This window comes from Nanorana parkeri, unplaced genomic scaffold, assembly GCF_000935625.1.
Source record: "Nanorana parkeri isolate BGI_ZX_2015 unplaced genomic scaffold, ASM93562v1 scaffold804, whole genome shotgun sequence".
In the NCBI taxonomy this organism is placed as follows: Eukaryota; Metazoa; Chordata; class Amphibia; order Anura; family Dicroglossidae; genus Nanorana; species Nanorana parkeri.
Genome location: NW_017307072.1, coordinates 386,058 through 404,261, shown reverse-complemented (window position 1 = coordinate 404,261; position 18,204 = coordinate 386,058). Strand labels below are relative to the sequence as shown.

The 18,204-nt window shown below is 45.1% G+C and overlaps 1 protein-coding gene across 3 annotated transcripts in view; it reads right to left on the bottom strand.

Moving 5' to 3' along the window:
• PAPSS2 (3'-phosphoadenosine 5'-phosphosulfate synthase 2) overlaps positions 1-1,309 on the bottom strand; it is a 53,915-nt gene extending 52,606 nt beyond the window's left edge. For 2 of the 3 annotated variants that reach the window (XM_018564990.1, XM_018564992.1), the window contains exon 1: positions 974-1,207. In XM_018564990.1, the coding sequence (XP_018420492.1) occupies positions 974-985 (12 nt within the window). In that variant the 5' untranslated portion in view covers positions 986-1,207. Of the gene's footprint in view, positions 1-973; positions 1,208-1,305 lie in introns of those variants that run through there. The other variant, XM_018564991.1, reaches the window with a different exon arrangement.
• Between the last annotated feature and the right edge of the window lie 16,895 nt (positions 1,310-18,204).

Genomic DNA, 18,204 nt, shown 5'->3' with positions numbered 1-18,204 from the left:
CATATATCCCCGTCACACTACCTATGTACCCCAGTCACACTTCATTTCACACTACATATATACCCCTGTCACCACTACATATGTCACATTACATATACCCCCCTGTCACCACTACATATGTCACATTACATATACCCCCCTGTCACACTACATATACCCTTGTCACACTACATGTCACACTACATATACCCTTGTCACACTACATGTCCTATAAATATATATAAATATATATATATACACCTATGTCACTAGAACACTCTTGTAGATAAGACAGCATGCAGGATGTCACTATCAGGTGTGCAAAGTGTGTGAGTAATGACAAGCATTGTTATGTAAATGTGTATGGTAGAAATCCTGATGAATAATAATTATTATTATACAGTGCAGACAATGTCCACAGCACTTACATGTTGCACATTACCATGAGTACCTGCGCTCCAGGAGCTTACAGTCTAAGGTCCCCATCTCACACACATACATACATACATACAGGGACACATTAGACAGGAGCCAATTACCCTTCCAGCATATCTTTGGATAATAATATTCATCCCTGAGGAAAAACTAACTCCTCCATAGGGAGAAGAGCAGACTACTTCCACATGCCCAGGGATTGCTTCCAGGACATTACAGAAAAGTCTGTAAATTTTGGACAGCAACCAGTTCCTCCATCACTGACATGGGTCTGATCATACAGAAGAGTCAATGAAGCAGCCAACATCTGGCCGGGAATGTGTGGAACGTGCAGTGGAGCTGCTGCAGCACTTATTGGGGCAGAGTCACCTAACCCTGGGCTGAGCTGTCAATCATTGCCCACTTTCCACAACTTCCCCATCACTTCTCTAGGATGAAAGTGAACACACACATCGCTAACTGTATGTCTTGTAATAGCCTGAACCCCGATCCCGGGGATGAATGATCTATGAAATCAGTGCAGACGATCGGATGCAAAGAGCTGAGAAAAGTTCCCTACCGGCTTAGACATGATGTTAGGAGCGGGCTGATGTGACCGGGAACGAGCAGGAGCCGTGTGTGTGATGATCGCTCCCGGAGCCGGGCTATTAAAGGCCAGGGAGACACGTAGCAAAGTCCCCGGACCAACCTTTCGCCTCCTCTCCCTCTTCAGACCACGCCCCCTTCATTAACTACCGCACTCAGGGTGACTGGGCAACGCCGCCTGGGGTACTAACAAGGGTCAAGAGTGTGGGCGGAGCCCAGAATCTTCCGCGGGATGACCCCGCCCAACTAGCTTTAGCCCGCCCAGTTCTCATCATCTACTATACGGTAGTCGGAGTTTGAGGAAGAGGCGGCTGGGTGTCACCGAGGAGTCACTGTGACCAGAGTTAACGCACACTTATCGGCACACACATGCACAGGGTTACACAGTTAATTGACAATGTGTACACTTCTGCTTTGTGTTCCATAGGTAACAAGGCGTGACATCCTACACTGTGTTGTTGTGGAAGGATCCCTTCATCAGAGCGATGCAAGGTCACGTGATCCCACTTTGTTCCGTGCCAACTTGCATTATATTTGCGTTGCCATTGATTTTAATGGGCCTTTCCACAGATTTTGACATTTTAAAAAATGTACTTTTTAAAAAATGTAAATGTGTGTTGATGCATCTCATATATCTGAACGAGCAGCAAGAATGGGGATTTGCATGAAAGGTGTTAAAATGCATCATATAGTGCAGAGGAAGGCAGCCTCAGTTGTTGTGGAACTACAAGTCCCAAGAGGTATTGCAAGACTGACAGGCCGAGGTATGACCGCCAGAGGCATGGTAGGATGTGTAGTTTCACCACAGCTATAGTGCTGGGGTTGCCTATCTGATACAGGGTATTGGTGAAAACAGGCCTTGACGCATGCAGCAATATTGTCATGATCAGTGGTATGCCTAGGTGGTAGTGGAATGACACAGCCCTCTGCATCTCCCCGCCCGACTCATGATCCAGGCAAACGGCAGCATCCCTGGCAACTATCAACCGGGGGGAATGGGGGGTTTGCTGCCTCTGGCTCAGGTACTGCTCAATGACAGCAGTGGCTACAAGGAGCTTGGCGGGACACCAGTCAGAGGATCACAGGTTGCTAAGTGCGAGCAACTTGGAAGGCTGTGGCCAGAAAGAGCTATGAGCAACCTGGGACGCTGTGGCCGGAAAGAGCTAAGAGCAACCTGGAACACTGGCCGGAAAGAGCTAAGAGCAACCCGGGACGCTGTGGCCGGAAAGAGCTAAGAGCAACCTGGAACACTGGCCGGAAAGAGCTAAGAGCAACCCGGGACGCTGTGGCCAGAAAGAGCTAAGAGCAACCTGGAACACTGGCCGGAAAGAGCTAAGAGCAACCCGGGACGCTGTGGCCAGAAAGAGCTAAGAGCAACCTGGAACACTGGCCGGAAAGAGCTAAGAGCAACCCGGGACGCTGTGGCCAGAAAGAGCTAAGAGCAACCTGGAACACTGGCCGGAAAGAGCTAAGAGCAACCCGGGACGCTGTGGCCAGAAAGAGCTAAGAGCAACCTGGAACACTGGCCGGAAAGAGCTAAGAGCAACCCGGGACGCTGTGGCCAGAAAGAGCTAAGAGCAACCTGGAACACTGGCCGGAAAGAGCTAAGAGCAACCCGGGACGCTGTGGCCAGAAAGAGCTAAGAGCAACCTGGAACACTGGCCGGAAAGAGCTAAGAGCAACCCGGGACGCTGTGGCCAGAAAGAGCTAAGAGCAACCTGGAACACTGGCCGGAAAGAGCTAAGAGCAACCCGGGACGCTGTGGCCAGAAAGAGCTAAGAGCAACCTGGAACACTGGCCGGAAAGAGCTAAGAGCAACCCGGGACGCTGTGGCCAGAAAGAGCTAAGAGCAACCTGGAACACTGGCCGGAAAGAGCTAAGAGCAACCCGGGACGCTGTGGCCAGAAAGAGCTAAGAGCAACCTGGAACACTGGCCGGAAAGAGCTAAGAGCAACCCGGGACGCTGTGGCCAGAAAGAGCTAAGAGCAACCTGGAACACTGGCCGGAAAGAGCTAAGAGCAACCCGGGACGCTGTGGCCAGAAAGAGCTAAGAGCAACCTGGAACACTGGCCGGAAAGAGCTAAGAGCAACCCGGGACGCTGTGGCCAGAAAGAGCTAAGAGCAACCTGGAACACTGTGGCCGGAAAGAGCTAAGAGCAACCTGGAATGCTGTGGCCCGATAGAGCTAAGAGCAACCTGGAACGCTGTGGCCGGAAAGAGCTAAGAGCAACCTGGAACACTGTGGCCGGAAAGAGCTAAGAGCAACCTGGAACGCTGTGGCCGGAAAGAGCTAAGAGCAACCTGGAACACTGTGGCCGGAAAGAGCTAAGAGCAACCTTGGACGCTGTGGCCGGAAAGAGCTATGAGCAACCTGGGACGTGTGGCCGGAAAGAGCTAAAAAGCAACCTTGGACGCTTTGGCCGGAGAGAGCTAAAAGCAACCTGGAACAATATGCCGGAAAGGGGGCGGCAGGCACACCTGGCCCTCCCCCCCATGTGACCCAATGAGATGCCTAAGGCTGCCTTATTATAGGGACGGCCGTGTGCATGGCCACACTCAGTTTGTGACTTGCGGCCGCACAGAACTTAAGGAAACCTGCACCTCAGCCTTCTCTCCTGCTCCTGACTGTGCCCCCCTCTGCCCCAGGCCCCATGGTGGCCATGTGGGCTGCTATGGTGGTACTTCCGCCACTGGTGTGTTGTCGTGTCAACGTGTGTTTACTTTGTGCATCGACGTGCATGTCCTGTGTTTACTTTGTGCATTGACGTGCATGTTCATTGCGGTTTTGAATTTGTGGTTTGGACTTGGAGTGCTAACAACCATTGGCCAAGGCTTGTTGCCAGCACATGAAAATGCATGAAAACACATGTAACATGCATTATGACGTTGCCATTGACTTATATGGGCCTCTCAACTAAAAACACAGAGGAAACATAGTTTTCAAAATGCTTCGCACTGCAGCGCAGAGATGGGGGAATCTGGCACTATATACATTCTGGATAATAAGAACCAAAAGCTGTGGGTTCTGTGTGCATCTCGTCTGTGTTACATACTAAGCGACAGTGTGACCTGTGTGAATCAGTCTTCAGGAAGAGTTTGAGTACGATGATCAGATAGATATCATAGTAAGACAAATACCACAACACTCTAAAGGGCACCCCAAACTGCTGCATGCAGCAAACTGGGTATGTGGGCTCAGTGTACCACATGAAACCACAGACCTCTGAGCTGTACCATTGGATATAATAGTACAGAATGTTACTCCCGGTTTATGTGCAATAACCTACACAGCAGTGCTGGCATGTAAACAAGCTTTAAAGCTGAACACCGGGCACAAAAGGGGGGAGGGACCCAGCAAGCTCCACCCACTACAGTCTGCCTACACAAGGTGGGTGGATACAAGACCAGTCACCGTGCACTAGGAGGGGGAGCAGCAGTGACCGGTCTTATTACAGGAAAGTCCTGCACAAAGTTTCACATTGGATTACTGCACAGATCTAGAAGAAATACACAAAGCTCACCAAGATTCAAGTAAAAATACACATTTCTCTTGTATTTAGACAATGTTTGTTTATTCTGGAGTTCAGCTTTAAGATAAGACATACAACATCACTTGTGGGTTTTACATGTGGCTGAACACTGAACCTTTGATGCTTCTTATTTTTCACTTCTCTTGCATTTACAGCGGGCAATTAGTGGCTATTGAGGCTTATACACACTGGCTCATGCCAACATATCTAAATGTGAAAATCAAACTCTAGTCCAGGGGTAGGCAACCTCGGCATTCCAGCTGTTGTGGAACTACAAGTCCCATGAGGCATTGCAAGACTGACAGCCACACGCTGGAATCTCTGTCAGGCTTTGCCATCTGTGTCCCTGCTGGTAGAAATTCACTCTCACTATTGGTTCTGGTGACCGGGGTCTCCTGTACAGACGCTGTATCCTTGAGATAGGAAGGTAAGGAAAACTCCTCAATAGGACACAGCATACAAAAAAAGGGGTTTGAACTATTTCCTACAATTTAAAAAACAAAAAAAATGTATTTACCTACTTTTAATAATGTTTCTGCATATATTTTACTTGTAAATTATAGGATAGCATTTGTGTACTTTACAGAGAACTGGAAAGCGCCACAAGCACAGCCCAGTGCCCGCAGGTCACATAAAAAGGGAAGGCCCTGCAAACATGAAGTGGGGTCGAGGATACACAGATCTGGATAGCTGCATAAGAGACCAGCTCAAGCAAACACAAGAAGAGAAGTCTTGACTGAAGAAAAAAAATATTCTTAAGAAGAAAAATGTCTGGCTAAAATAAAATAGTTAAACTTTTCCCAGTGTAGAAAAGACATCCCTTAGGACACTAGCAAAAAACTAAAGCATGCTGGGAGTGAGAGAAGTTCTGTCAGGTTGTCTTTTTGTTTGGCAGTGCCCAAATCCTTCTGTAGGTGGCAGCATAACCCAAGGTCAGGTAACCTTGCACTGCAACTGTGGTGAAGCTACAAACCCTATCATTCCGCTGCCTGTGGGAGTCATGCCTCTGGCTGCCAGAGTCTGGCAATGCCTCATGGGACTTGTAGTGCCAGAACAAATGGATTGCATAACCAAATAACTCTGAATCCTGTGTCCCTCAGTGAACAAAAAAGAAAAAGTGAGGGCTTAACATACACTTTAAGGTAGTGCAAACAACCCCGATGGCTGAAGCATTTTTATTCTTATTTCATTCTATTGTAGCTCGGAGAATGATAACTTCTCATTTGCTATGTGTTCCTATCATTTCCAATTCATTGTTGTCCTTTGCCCTACTTTATTCAATAAATGAAATCTTATCTTTCACTGAGGGGTCGTGGTGGTTGTAGGGGGAAGGAGGGGAATAAGTCATTCGGATTATGAGGGTAAATCAAGTTGGCATGGCCTTCTATCTGACGGCCCATCACAAAACTGCAGTCTGACCTCCATTTCCTACCACCATCAATCTGTAAACTGAAAAGGGAATGAATAGGGAAATTCATTTTCTTTTTAACAGTGTCTTTCAGGAATAGAAGAGATGAATGTATTGCTTTCTCTGAAAAGTAAGCCATCACATGGAGCAAAGGAGGAGGATTAGACTGGGGCTGTGTGACTTAGAGGTTTACATGAATTATGCAGTGTGCAAGACATGCATTCCATGTGGTTTCCTAGAGATTTCACTCCCTTTTACATTCCATCTGCAATTGTTTTTTTTCACATTATTTATTTATTAAAAAGTCTTAAAGCCAGAAAACAGCAACTTGAAACAAAAAACTAACAGCCAGGTGGCTAATCTTCTAAGAAAATCTGTGAACTGATTTTATCCAGGAAACTCTGCAACCCTCACACAATCAGTGCACTCAATTGACCTTCAAATTTATGTAAAGCAGGGGTGGGGAACTGCTAGCCCTCCAGCTGTGTTAAAACTACAAATCCCATGATGCATCTGTCTCTGGGAGTCATGCCTGTGGCTGTGAGAATCTTGCAATGCCTCATGGGATTTGTTGTTTCACCACAGCTGGAGGGCCGGAGGTTTCCCACCCTTGATGTAGAGCCTAACGTTTTTATTTTCCCAGAGTTTAGATATAATGTGGACGGGTTGGAATACCTGTCACGTTTTTATTGCAGCTCGTGTCCCCACTGGAAACACTACGCAATTGGTGTCCCCACTGGAAACACTACGCAGTTGGTGTCCCCACTGGAAACACTACGCAATTAGTGTCCCCACTGGAAACACTACGCAGTTGGTGTCCCCACTGGAAACACTACGCAATTAGTGTCCCCACTGGAAACACTACGCAGTTGGTGTCCCCACTGGAAACACTACGCAATTAGTGTCCCCACTGGAAACACTACGCAGTTGGTGTCCCCACTGGAAACACTACGCAATTAGTGTCCCCACTGGAAACACTACGCAGTTGGTGTCCCCACTGGAAACACTACGCAATTAGTGTCCCCACTGGAAACACTACGCAGTTGGTGTCCCCACTGGAAACACTACGCAATTAGTGTCCCCACTGGAAACACTACGCAGTTGGTGTCCCCACTGGAAACACTACGCAATTAGTGTCCCCACTGGAAACACTACGCAGTTGGTGTCCCCACTGGAAACACTACGCAATTAGTGTCCCCACTGGAAACACTACGCAGTTGGTGTCCCCACTGGAAACACTACGCAATTAGTGTCCCCACTGGAAACACTACGCAGTTGGTGTCCCCACTGGAAACACTACGCAATTAGTGTCCCCACTGGAAACACTACGCAGTTGGTGTCCCCACTGGAAACACTACGCAATTAGTGTCCCCACTGGAAACACTACGCAGTTGGTGTCCCCACTGGAAACACTACGCAATTAGTGTCCCCACTGGAAACACTACGCAGTTGGTGTCCCCACTGGAAACACTACGCAATTAGTGTCCCCACTGGAAACACTACGCAGTTGGTGTCCCCACTGGAAACACTACGCAATTAGTGTCCCCACTGGAAACACTACGCAGTTGGTGTCCCCACTGGAAACACTACGCAATTAGTGTCCCCACTGGAAACACTACGCAGTTGGTGTCCCCACTGGAAACACTACGCAATTAGTGTCCCCACTGGAAACACTACGCAGTTGGTGTCCCCACTGGAAACACTATGCAGTTGGTGGCCAGAGACCTCGTCTCCCACAAACAATGTCCCCCTCTAGTTTATTACTGTAGTTATTAAAAACAATCCTAATCTAAATGCCCCAAAGTACGCACCTCAAACATCTGACTTGCTAGTCTTGCTTCCATACTACAGAATGAGAAGGTCTTTCTGCAGATGGCCATTCACCGGTCAAATTTGCTGACTTTTGTCAAAGGAGCTGGTGAAAAGTCTTAAAGTGACATTAAACCCTCAGATTTTCTAACATAAACCAATACTGTAATGTGTGCCTTACTGTAATCCATGGTTGTTTCCCTTCTCTTTGCTGCTCTTCCTTTTAAATCCTCATGTCTTCTCATGCTTGGGGAGAACTTCCCTTTGCAGCTGAGTGCCTCTTCCTGTAGTGCTGGCTCAGGTTGCAAACGTACACACAGACACCATGTATCCATTTCAGAGACAAGGCAGTCTGCTGCAAAACAGAAGTTCTGCCCAGCATGAGAACAGATACAGATTTAAAAGGAAGAGCAGCAAAGAGAAGGGAAACAACCATGGATTACAGTAAGGCACACATTACAGTATTGTTTTATGTTAAAAAATCTGAGGGTTGAATGTCACTTTAAGTGAACAGTGACTGCGGCCAATCTGTTAAAGTCACCATTCAGGTATCTGAAAGTTCCACTGCTGTCACAAGCACGAAAAATGCGAAAGTTACATGATAATGAAAAATGTGATCCCTGAAAGTAGTAAACCTAATGAACTATTGGTGCTTATATAACAGGAATACAATCTATATGGTCATGGATGGATCTAATGAAACTACCTGCACAGAACCACCAAGTGAAAATCTCTGGATGTCACAGTGACTCAGCTACAAAATACGCTCTCTCTGCCTTTTTTAGTCTTCAGCATTACTAAAACATTCCATGAGAGCAAAGTAGATAAAAGGTACCGGCTGTACTGAACCTTAGTCAAAGCTAATCTTTCTGCAGCTCTGGGGACTTGCAGTTTTAGACTATACAGCACGCCCGGCATCTTCCAAAGAAGACAAAAAGACATCTTGCTGAGAGTCCGGCATTTTTGGGTGCAGGAATTTGAATATTTAATCCTAAATCATCATAAAGGATTACATTATACAATTTATATTTTACACCCTATTTGGCTTGAAGGAAATCGGTTATTAAGATTATAAATCATTGCAGATATCCTCCTTTGAACATGCTAATTGCTTGGCTGTCATACTAACACTTTGGCTGCAATACTCCGAGCCACTAACCCAGAACAAGCTCAAATTTGTATTTAATACAGTGGCTTCCAAACTGGCTGCTGACAAGCCTGAAGTCCTCCTATCACAGCTTTGAAGCTGCAGGGATTGTAGTGCTCATTCAGTGGTGGCACCAGGGTGGGTGTCACCCATAGCGACCGCAATGCGCATGCATTATGACGTCCGTGGTGTGGCAATGTATTCACTACCGGCACCCATCTTGGTGATGGACACCGGCAAAGAGAGGAGGAGATATCGACCTAGCGGGATCAGGTATGCCACCGGATCCCACATCTACATTGTGCCACTGTGGGGCGACACCAAAATGGCTGTCATTTTAGTGTCACCTCCACTGATGGTGTCACCCAGTGCAGGCTGCACCCCCCTGGTGAAGCCAGTGTCCTCATACATGATTTCTGTTATCAAGCCCCGATGAAGGGGTATTTTTGGACCCCTGAAACTCATTGGCTAATCTACTTGTCCCCTGACCACAGTGGAATAAAGTTATGTCTGGACTATATTAAGTGGTGTGGTGCTTCAGACAAACAGTTTTCTTTAACTCTTGGCGCAAATGGCTGCCAGCTGAACTATCCACTTGCTGTTGCATAATCAAAGTTTTCAACAGTTTATCACACAGACTTGAGGAGCTGCTCATCCAAGGCTCTGGGCCTTCCACCAAGAACATAAAAAACAAAAGGAACCTCCGGGTGTACAATAGTTTATAAAATAAATAAAACAAGGGATATCTGTACTCACAAGCAAACGTTTTCATCACGCTTTAACAACAAACAAGAGGCCAGATTGCCTGTTGACCCAACATGATATCGCCCTATGTTCCACGACTGCCTCCGGTCACATCACCGCCCACCTGCCGCAGTCAGCCAAGATTGACGCGTTTCAGGGGCAAGCCCCCTTCATCAGAATCAACATGAATCACGAAAAACGAAATAACGAAAAATCTGAACCGAACCAAATTTTTTCGCAGCTTACATTTCTACGGAAAAGTTTACTTATCTCCAGTCAACACAGTAAATTTGCTGCCCTATCACTTGTGAGGTATATTTGGAGAACGTTGTCCTGTTATTTTTATAGGGAAATTGGGAAGGGGTGGGGGCAGGGGAAAGACAAATGGTGGTTTACTAAGATGTTATTTATCATTTTTGTAATTAACAAAGCAAAAATTTGGACTGGGAATATTCAAAGTGTTGTCTCTGTCGCAGTTTGTTTTCATTTGTTTTGTTGTATGTGATATATAGTGATGGCACCTGCCCTAGACTAGTGGGATGAATTCTCATTATTTGAACTAAGGTTCCTGATTATACAGTATTTTTCACATATTTGACGGGCCTTTCATTTGTGACTCTTTGTTCAAAGAGACTTCCCCAGACAAAATAAGTAAAGCTACATACGGGGAGATATTTAAATGTTTGGTGAAGTCGCAAGTACAGTTATTTAAACTCAAAGTCTAGCTTGAGTAGAAAAGAAAGAAGCAGCTATTAAAAAACAAAAAACCTCCCACTGCAATACTCACATGCTTTCTCGCAATGTCCACTGCTGACTCAGCCACTCAGGGACCCAGGACTGACCTCTCCTTGGTGGAATGACACCCAGTGTCATTCAACCCACTAACTGACCCACTTACTGTGAGCCCAATGCTTCATTCAACCAACTTACTGTAAGCCCAAGGCTTCATTCAACCAACTTACTGTAAGCCCAATGCTTCATTCAACCAACTTACTGTGAGCCCAATGCTTCATTCAACCAACTTACTGTAAGCCCAAGGCTTCATTCAACCCGCTTACTGTAAGCCCAAGGCTTCATTTAAAACACTTACTGTGAGCCCAAGGCTTCATTCAACCAACTTACTGTAAGCCCAGGGCTTCATTCAACCAACTTACTGTAAGCCCAAGGCTTTATTTAAAACACTTACTGTAAGCCCAAGGCTTAATTTAAACCACTTACTGTGAGCACAAGGCTTCATTCAACCCAGTTACTTGGAGCCCAAGGCTTCATTCAACCCACTTACTTGGAGCCCATGGTGTCAAGGTATTTTTCCACACCTAGGCCTCAGAGGAGAATGCAACAATGATCAACACCACTCTGCAGCATTTAGTATCCACCCACTGTCCTAGGAAAAAAAAGAGGATGAAGAAGACTTGGGTTGAGGGGGTAGTCCACTAGGAGTGAAGCCTGGAGTTGGGCCTTAAAACGACATATTTGGATTCTTGTTTAAGCCCAGCTGTGACGGGTTCTCTTTGAAGGAACCATTCACCTCTTAGTAGTAGTAGTGTGTTTAGCAGATTGGCTCTGCACTTGGGTTATGTTGACAATGGAGTTTCCACTTATTTACCATATATACCGCTCCTGTCAATGTGTACTTAGCACCTGTAAAGTGAGGTGAAGCACAATAAAATAAAGCCAGCTTCTGTTTGCTGAAATCTCTGGTACACAACAGAATGTTTAAAGGTTCACTTCACCTAACTTGCACTTTTCATGGTAGCAAATGTATCCCTTTGTGTACACTGAACAGAAGAGCAATCATTCATTCACGGGCCGGTCTATTTTAACCATAGATTTGTCTTGTCCTGCTGCATATCAGAACACTAATTTGTTTTTTGAATGGGCACATATACATTTTAAGATCAGTTGCTTGCCAGAGATATTTACGCAGGCTTAGCCCACTTTACACACAATAGTGATACATAATAAATCATCTGCCCAGCCAAACGCTCACCAAATGCCATTCTCATGGCATTTTCGCCACTAGATGGAGCCAAGAAGCATAGGGAATTCCTATTGAAGCCTATGGAGCCTGAACATGGTGTGTATATATATATATATACAGGTGAAACTCGATTAGAATATTGTGCAAAGTTCATTTATTTCACTAATGCAACTTAAAAGGTGAAACTAATATATGAGATAGACTCATTACATGCAAAGCAAGATAATTCAAGCCGTGATTTGTCATAATTGTGATGATTATGGCTTACAGCTCATGAAAACCCCAAATTTTGCCAGAAAATAAAACACTGTCTTATATTTTTTGGGGCTCAAAAAAGCACACTAGGTCTTATTTTCAGGGTAGGTCTTTTTTTTTAAATGTACAACCATCCACACTTATTCATGTAAAAAATTATATGGTGGTCAGGGCAATTAGGGGTGCCGTACCTTTCCAAGAGCAATTTGGTAACCAATCGCTGGCCAGGATGAGCGAAGCGCGCTTTCACTATTGATTTCTCACAGGCAGAGTGCCTTTGGTATCACTCCACCTGTGACAGGAGCCGGCGCTATAGAGGAGGCATCGGCTTATGCGGCTCTGTTTCCTCCACTGCCGCCTTGATTCCTCTAGCGCTGGCTTTGTTGGCACCGCTGATTCTCTCCGACGGCTCTTCAAATTCCCCCTTATGCCACCACCGGCCCTGGGAATGGTCCCAACTAGGTCTTATTTTCGGGGTAGGTCTTATATATTAGCAATTCCCCAAAATAGTACTAGGTCTTATTTTGGGGGTAGGTCTTATTTTCGGTTTGTACACACATACAGTACAAACATACACACACATATATGGCTATTTGTCGTTTTTTTTAAATCAGAAGTCAGCTTTATTGCATGGATACAGGATACATAATAGTTGGCTATTTTTGAATGATCTTTGAGCACTGTTATACTTCTTTCTGACCATCATATAACTTTTGGGGCAGATTTTAAGGCAGTGTAGTTTTGTTAGAACTTCCACAAAGTGTGTAAAGCTTTATAATGTCAGCAATCTAAAGGTATTTGATCCAGGCTTTAAGAAATTAAATTACTTTCTCAAACATTTAATTCTTCAGTAGCACTAAAAATTAACAGACAAGGCAATGTAAGAACTAAGATTTTGGCATAGTGGAATATTTGTGCTTTGATACCTAGTGTTCCAGTTAATAATACTGTCTCTGTTTATGTGGCCAGGAGATTTTGTGTCTGTATAACATATATTGCTTTGTTTCTTCCCCAAGAATGTGGCCTTATCTATCAGCAGACAGTACTTCCATTGACACATTTCCAGTTGGAAATATGTTCCTACTGCAGTGTAAATACTTTAAAATAGTAGCAGAACATAAATCATAGGTGATGAAAATTCTTCTGTATGAGGTATACTAGCATTTTTATTAGTGAAGGATAATTCTACATCTGACATGAAAAAAATATTGCTTACCTCCACACTTGTGTATCTTAAAGGTTACTGTGTCATACCATTGTCCATACTGTGTAACTTGTAGTGCATTCAACTATGACGTGCATCTCCAATCGTATCCTAATAAAGAAATGATAGCATATCTGATAAATATAGTAGCAGTATTACAAGCAAGAATGGGCTAGTATAGAAACATTTCCTTTTTTTAATGAAGCCCAGCACCCTCGGTTGTAAAGCACTTTAGGGCACCCCAGGAACATGTATAAATACAAACTATGTGTAGAAACAACCGTTTTAAAACAAAATACACACACTGAAACATTTAATTACATCAAGCTGATCTCTTTTACATGTATAATATCTAAAAAAAGTAGAAAAATTATGTAATGTAGCGCTCTCCACCAAAGGAGCAGCCAGAGCCGCCGGGTCATCTCTAGTTGTCTAGGGGTTTTGGTATTCAGCTGCTTCATTAGCACTAACCACCATCTTCTAGTGCCCGCAGAACTGATATTCACTCTAGCAGTATATTTCTGAATAACTATTACTAACATCTTGACACTGGGGAGAGAAGGTATAGAGATCCTAGACATACAGGATAGTACAGACACGGGCTCCAGGCTAACCAGACTCTTTTTAGCATCTCAGTGTACTTCCATTTGTAGCTCATCAAATAGGAATTTGAGTAGCAGATGAACAGGGATGAGTACAGATCCTCAGCAGGAGAGACACCAGACTTACTCCTGAGGTCCACTGTGTTCCGCATACCTCCAGCAGCTATCAGCTTCCCTAGTTCTCCTCCTCTGACAGCAACACAGGCCTCCTCCATACTTGAGGCCTAGGGAAACACTTCCCGCACTCCAGCATCCCCACGCCTAGCCTGGGGGGTGGTTTGACAACACCTCAACCTGGACGAATCCATGGCTGGCACACGACTAGTCTGAGCACATGGCAATTCCATCTAGTATATGTACCTTATCCCAGCATGCAATACTAGTTGAAAGAAACCAAGTGATTGGCTGGGGAATTGCACATTTACTCACAGTGCCCTTCATTGGTTCTCCCACACTACAGGAGAGTCACACTCCACCCAGGTAGGTACAATTAATGCCAAACACCTGGAATTAACCAGATAAATGCCAACCATAATCCAGCCAGGCTGACTACAGCCCTAAAAATCCGTAAATTTCTAGTAGCCACCTCACAAAAGGTGATGGGGGTACAGATATAATGCTAAAATACTATACTATAATACATAAATACTATGACCATACTTGACGATTTATCTGCCTCCCATATTATAATTTGTCAGAAAGTAGGCATAATACTTCAACACAACACTCCTTCCCCTCTGTGGCCCAACAATGCAAATAAAGTGTTTATTATAAAAGCTTAGCAAGTAATCTCATGGTAACACGAAGATGTGCAAGAACTGGAAATTGATCTTCGGTTTATTGTTAACGATGTCATTTTAGACTAAACACCTGCAGGAACATACATTGTTATTTGGAAGGGAGGCATCTAGGACTGTTTGTTCTTGTTCTGAATAAATAACTGGATTTCTCGATAGTGACATCAATGTACACCTGAGACCAGCAAATGGCAATCTAGTCATTTTTTCATCCAAAGTTTCTAATCAGATTGTTCATAAAAAGTGATTTCATGTAACCAAGCAGAACAGCATGGGCTCTGCATGTCCTGTGGTAGGTTCCATATTTTTTATTACCTGTCACAAAATGAAAAAACAGTGTTGGAAGTGGTCATTCTCCTGGACTGTATGCCAGTGACATGACTGCAGAGAAGCATAGGTTTAGTCCTACCACTGTACACTATGCAGCCTTACCAAAGATGACACGGACACCCAGCTAAGTTGGAAAGAGCAAGGCCACAACTTTGCTGGTATTTTCCAACACAAAATGAAATACATAACCATATTCATAACCAAACTATGCTACGCTGTGAGTACCTGAAAGGGGCAACAAAGGAGAACCTGTCCTTACCATTTGTGCCGGACAGGCATTACAGTGGCAGAAAGTTCAACTTGAGGGCATAGCTTAATTAGGGTTACAGATCTCGCTGGCAAGGTCAGACCGCCAACAAAGCTGTGACAATTATGCTCAACAGGCAGATGGGCAACTTCCCCTCTGGTGGACAATCCTCTGGACAGATGAGTACACCTCAGCGAAGCCTTAGTGCGAAGTCTTAGTCTGCTCCATCATCCCATAAGAACATAGCCAATCGCATGGAGCTACTTTATATATCCATCCAGGAATTGTTACACCCCATGTAAAGTAGGCCATGCTTCTGGCAGTCAAGGCTCCCTTACACTAGGGTGCTCCAGGGGCCTTCATTATTTGCAGTCACTTTGAGAAGCATAATTGCCGCTGATCTAGGATGCCATGGGGTAGTGGGAGATTAGCAGCTCTCCTTAATCAAAGAGTTAAGGAGTAGGAGAAAGAAAATGAGCGTTCATTGAAAGGGAGCAACTAACACCGTTTTAAAGGGTCACTATTGATTTTAGTTGGAGGTAGAGTCTGGCTTGGTCCATCTCCACCATGGTGTGTCCCCACTCCTGCTATAGTCAGCCAGCATTTCCAGGAGATCACCAATGGCCATGGTATCTCCCCAACTGTCAGCACAGTTCTCCCAGTACAGGCTTTCAGAGAGAACACTATAGGACAGGGGTGTCAAGCTCAATTTCATCACAGGCCGCTTAAGCATTATGACTGCCCTAAAAGGCAGGTTGTTTCTGTAAGGCAATATAAATGTATCTACTATGTAATAGTAAAATGTAATCTGTAAGACTATATAAATGTATGTATGTAACCGTCGCAGCACTGTGAAGGGCAGATGCAGACCGGCATGGAGCCCACTCACACTCCTGTAGCAGATGATGCAAGTCTGAAAAGGAGGGCCGCGCACTGGTATCTTCCACAGGAAACTTTATTGCAGACTGCTCAGACAGAACCATAAGGTTTCTTGTGGATGATGCCAGTAGTGTGTGACCCTCCTTTTCAACTGCCATAAAAATTCCTGTTACATGGACTGTGAAATATTAATTTAAAAAAAATAAAAATTGGGAAAACCTATAAATGCTTTTTGTTTTACCACTAAATTTCCTTTATACTGGCTTTTGAAAATAAATGCTGGATGAATAGTGAATTTTTTTATGGGGGTCTATACATTAGGCCAAAAAGAGGGGCAATGAAGGATAGAGGGACTTTGCTTTAAAAGAGGAACAGTCCCTCCAAGTCAAGGGACAGTTGGGGCTATTAAAAATGCAAGCAGCAATTTTTGAAATGTTTTGAAAAAGTTATGCTATGTAAATGAGAACGCAATTCCTCCATCCATGATATTTTCCCCCCCTCAGTTAAAAAGTTGAACTGAAAAAACCTACTAATGTATACCCAGCTTAAGAAACACAACATGTGGCATTTGCAATGATGACCTGAAGTAATTTTTTGTATTAGCCAATCTCTTACAGAGATGAAGAGAATAATCACAGTAAAAATTTGGCTACATGGGCACTAGACACGTGCGATTTGTTTCGTTCCGAAACGAAATTCGGACGCAATTTCGGAAATTCGGAGATTCAGATGCATCCGAATTCCGAATTACAGCTAAAACGAATGCAAACGAATCCGAATTCCCGATCTTACAGTCTGCAAAAGATGAAAAAAAAAAAGCGTGAGGTTCCCCCCCAATTCATACCAGACCCTTTAGGTCTGGTAGGAATGTTAGGAGGGACCCTCCCCCAAGTTAAAACAAAAAAAAGTGCGGGGGGGGGGGGGGTTCCCCACAAAAATCCCTACCAGACCCTATAGGTCTGGTAGGAATTTTAAGGGGGAACCCCAGCCCCAAAAAATGGGGGGAAAAAAGTGGAGTCCCCCCTAACAGTCCTACCAGACCCTTGATCCGTGCACTGGCCGGGTAGGGCAGGAAAGGGGGGGGGGATGATCGAGCGCCCCCCCGCACTTCCCTGAGCCTTACCAGGCCACGTGCCCTCGGCATTGGGAGGGTCCCAGTGGTTGTGGGGGTCTGCGGGCAGGGGGGCTTATTTCCTAAAAGGTCTGGTATGAATTGGGGGGAACCTCACGCTGTTTTTTTCCATATTATGCAGACTAAAAAAAATGTCACTTTGCTGCCACGAACGAAAAATAACCAAAACGTTTCGACCAGACTACCGCTAACGAATTTCGTCCTAATCCCGAAATGAGTTCAATTTCGGACCCGAATCCGAAAAACAAAATACTGCAAACTCGGAATCAAAACGAAACGAAACTAAACAATTTTTTTTGCTGGTGCACATGTCTAATGGGCATTGTTTTCCTGTATTGGAAACAACACAAACTGCTCTTTGCAGATTTCCATTTCCCTCAATATGTCAGAGTGAATGGCAGTTCTGAAATGGCATTTGACCCACTGCATTGCTTTTCTCAAGATAAAGCATGGCCTATTGAGATGCGTTTACATTTAAAAGGAGAACTATGGGGTTAGGGCTTTTCCCCACAGGACACAAACTAGCGTCCTCCCGTTACCCAAAGCTCATTACTGAGACGCCGCAGCTGAAACGGATCCCGACAATTATGTCTGGATCCATCCAGCTGCGTGAGTGACATCTGGCTCTGTCTACCTAGAGGCAGAGCCAGCTGTACCCGCCCCCTCCCCCGTCCGTTCCGCCAGTCAGCGCTGGAGGATCGGACAGGGGAGGGGAGAATCCAGTCACTCCCCTGGCACGGCAGAGAGCCGTGACAGGATCGAGAGGTGAGCGAACGCCGGTATATGTTAGCTCACCTCCCGATCTACTGAGACGACCTGTGACGGTCTCATTGTCACAGGTCGGCTCAGAATATGAGGCTGAGTGAAAAGCACTCACCTCATAATTCTCCTTAAAGGCAAAGCAGGCTAAATTCAGTCCTTTGCTGTGATTTATGTATGAACATATGCATTAAAGGAGAACTATGAGGTCGGCTCAGTAGATCGGGAGGTGAGCTAACATATACCGGCGTTCGCTCACCTCTCGATCCTGTCACGGCTCTCTGCCATGACAAGGGAGGGGCTGGATTCCCCCCGATCTGCCAGCGCTGACTGGCGGGACGGACGGGGGAGAGGGCGGGTACAGCTGGCTCTGCCTCTAGA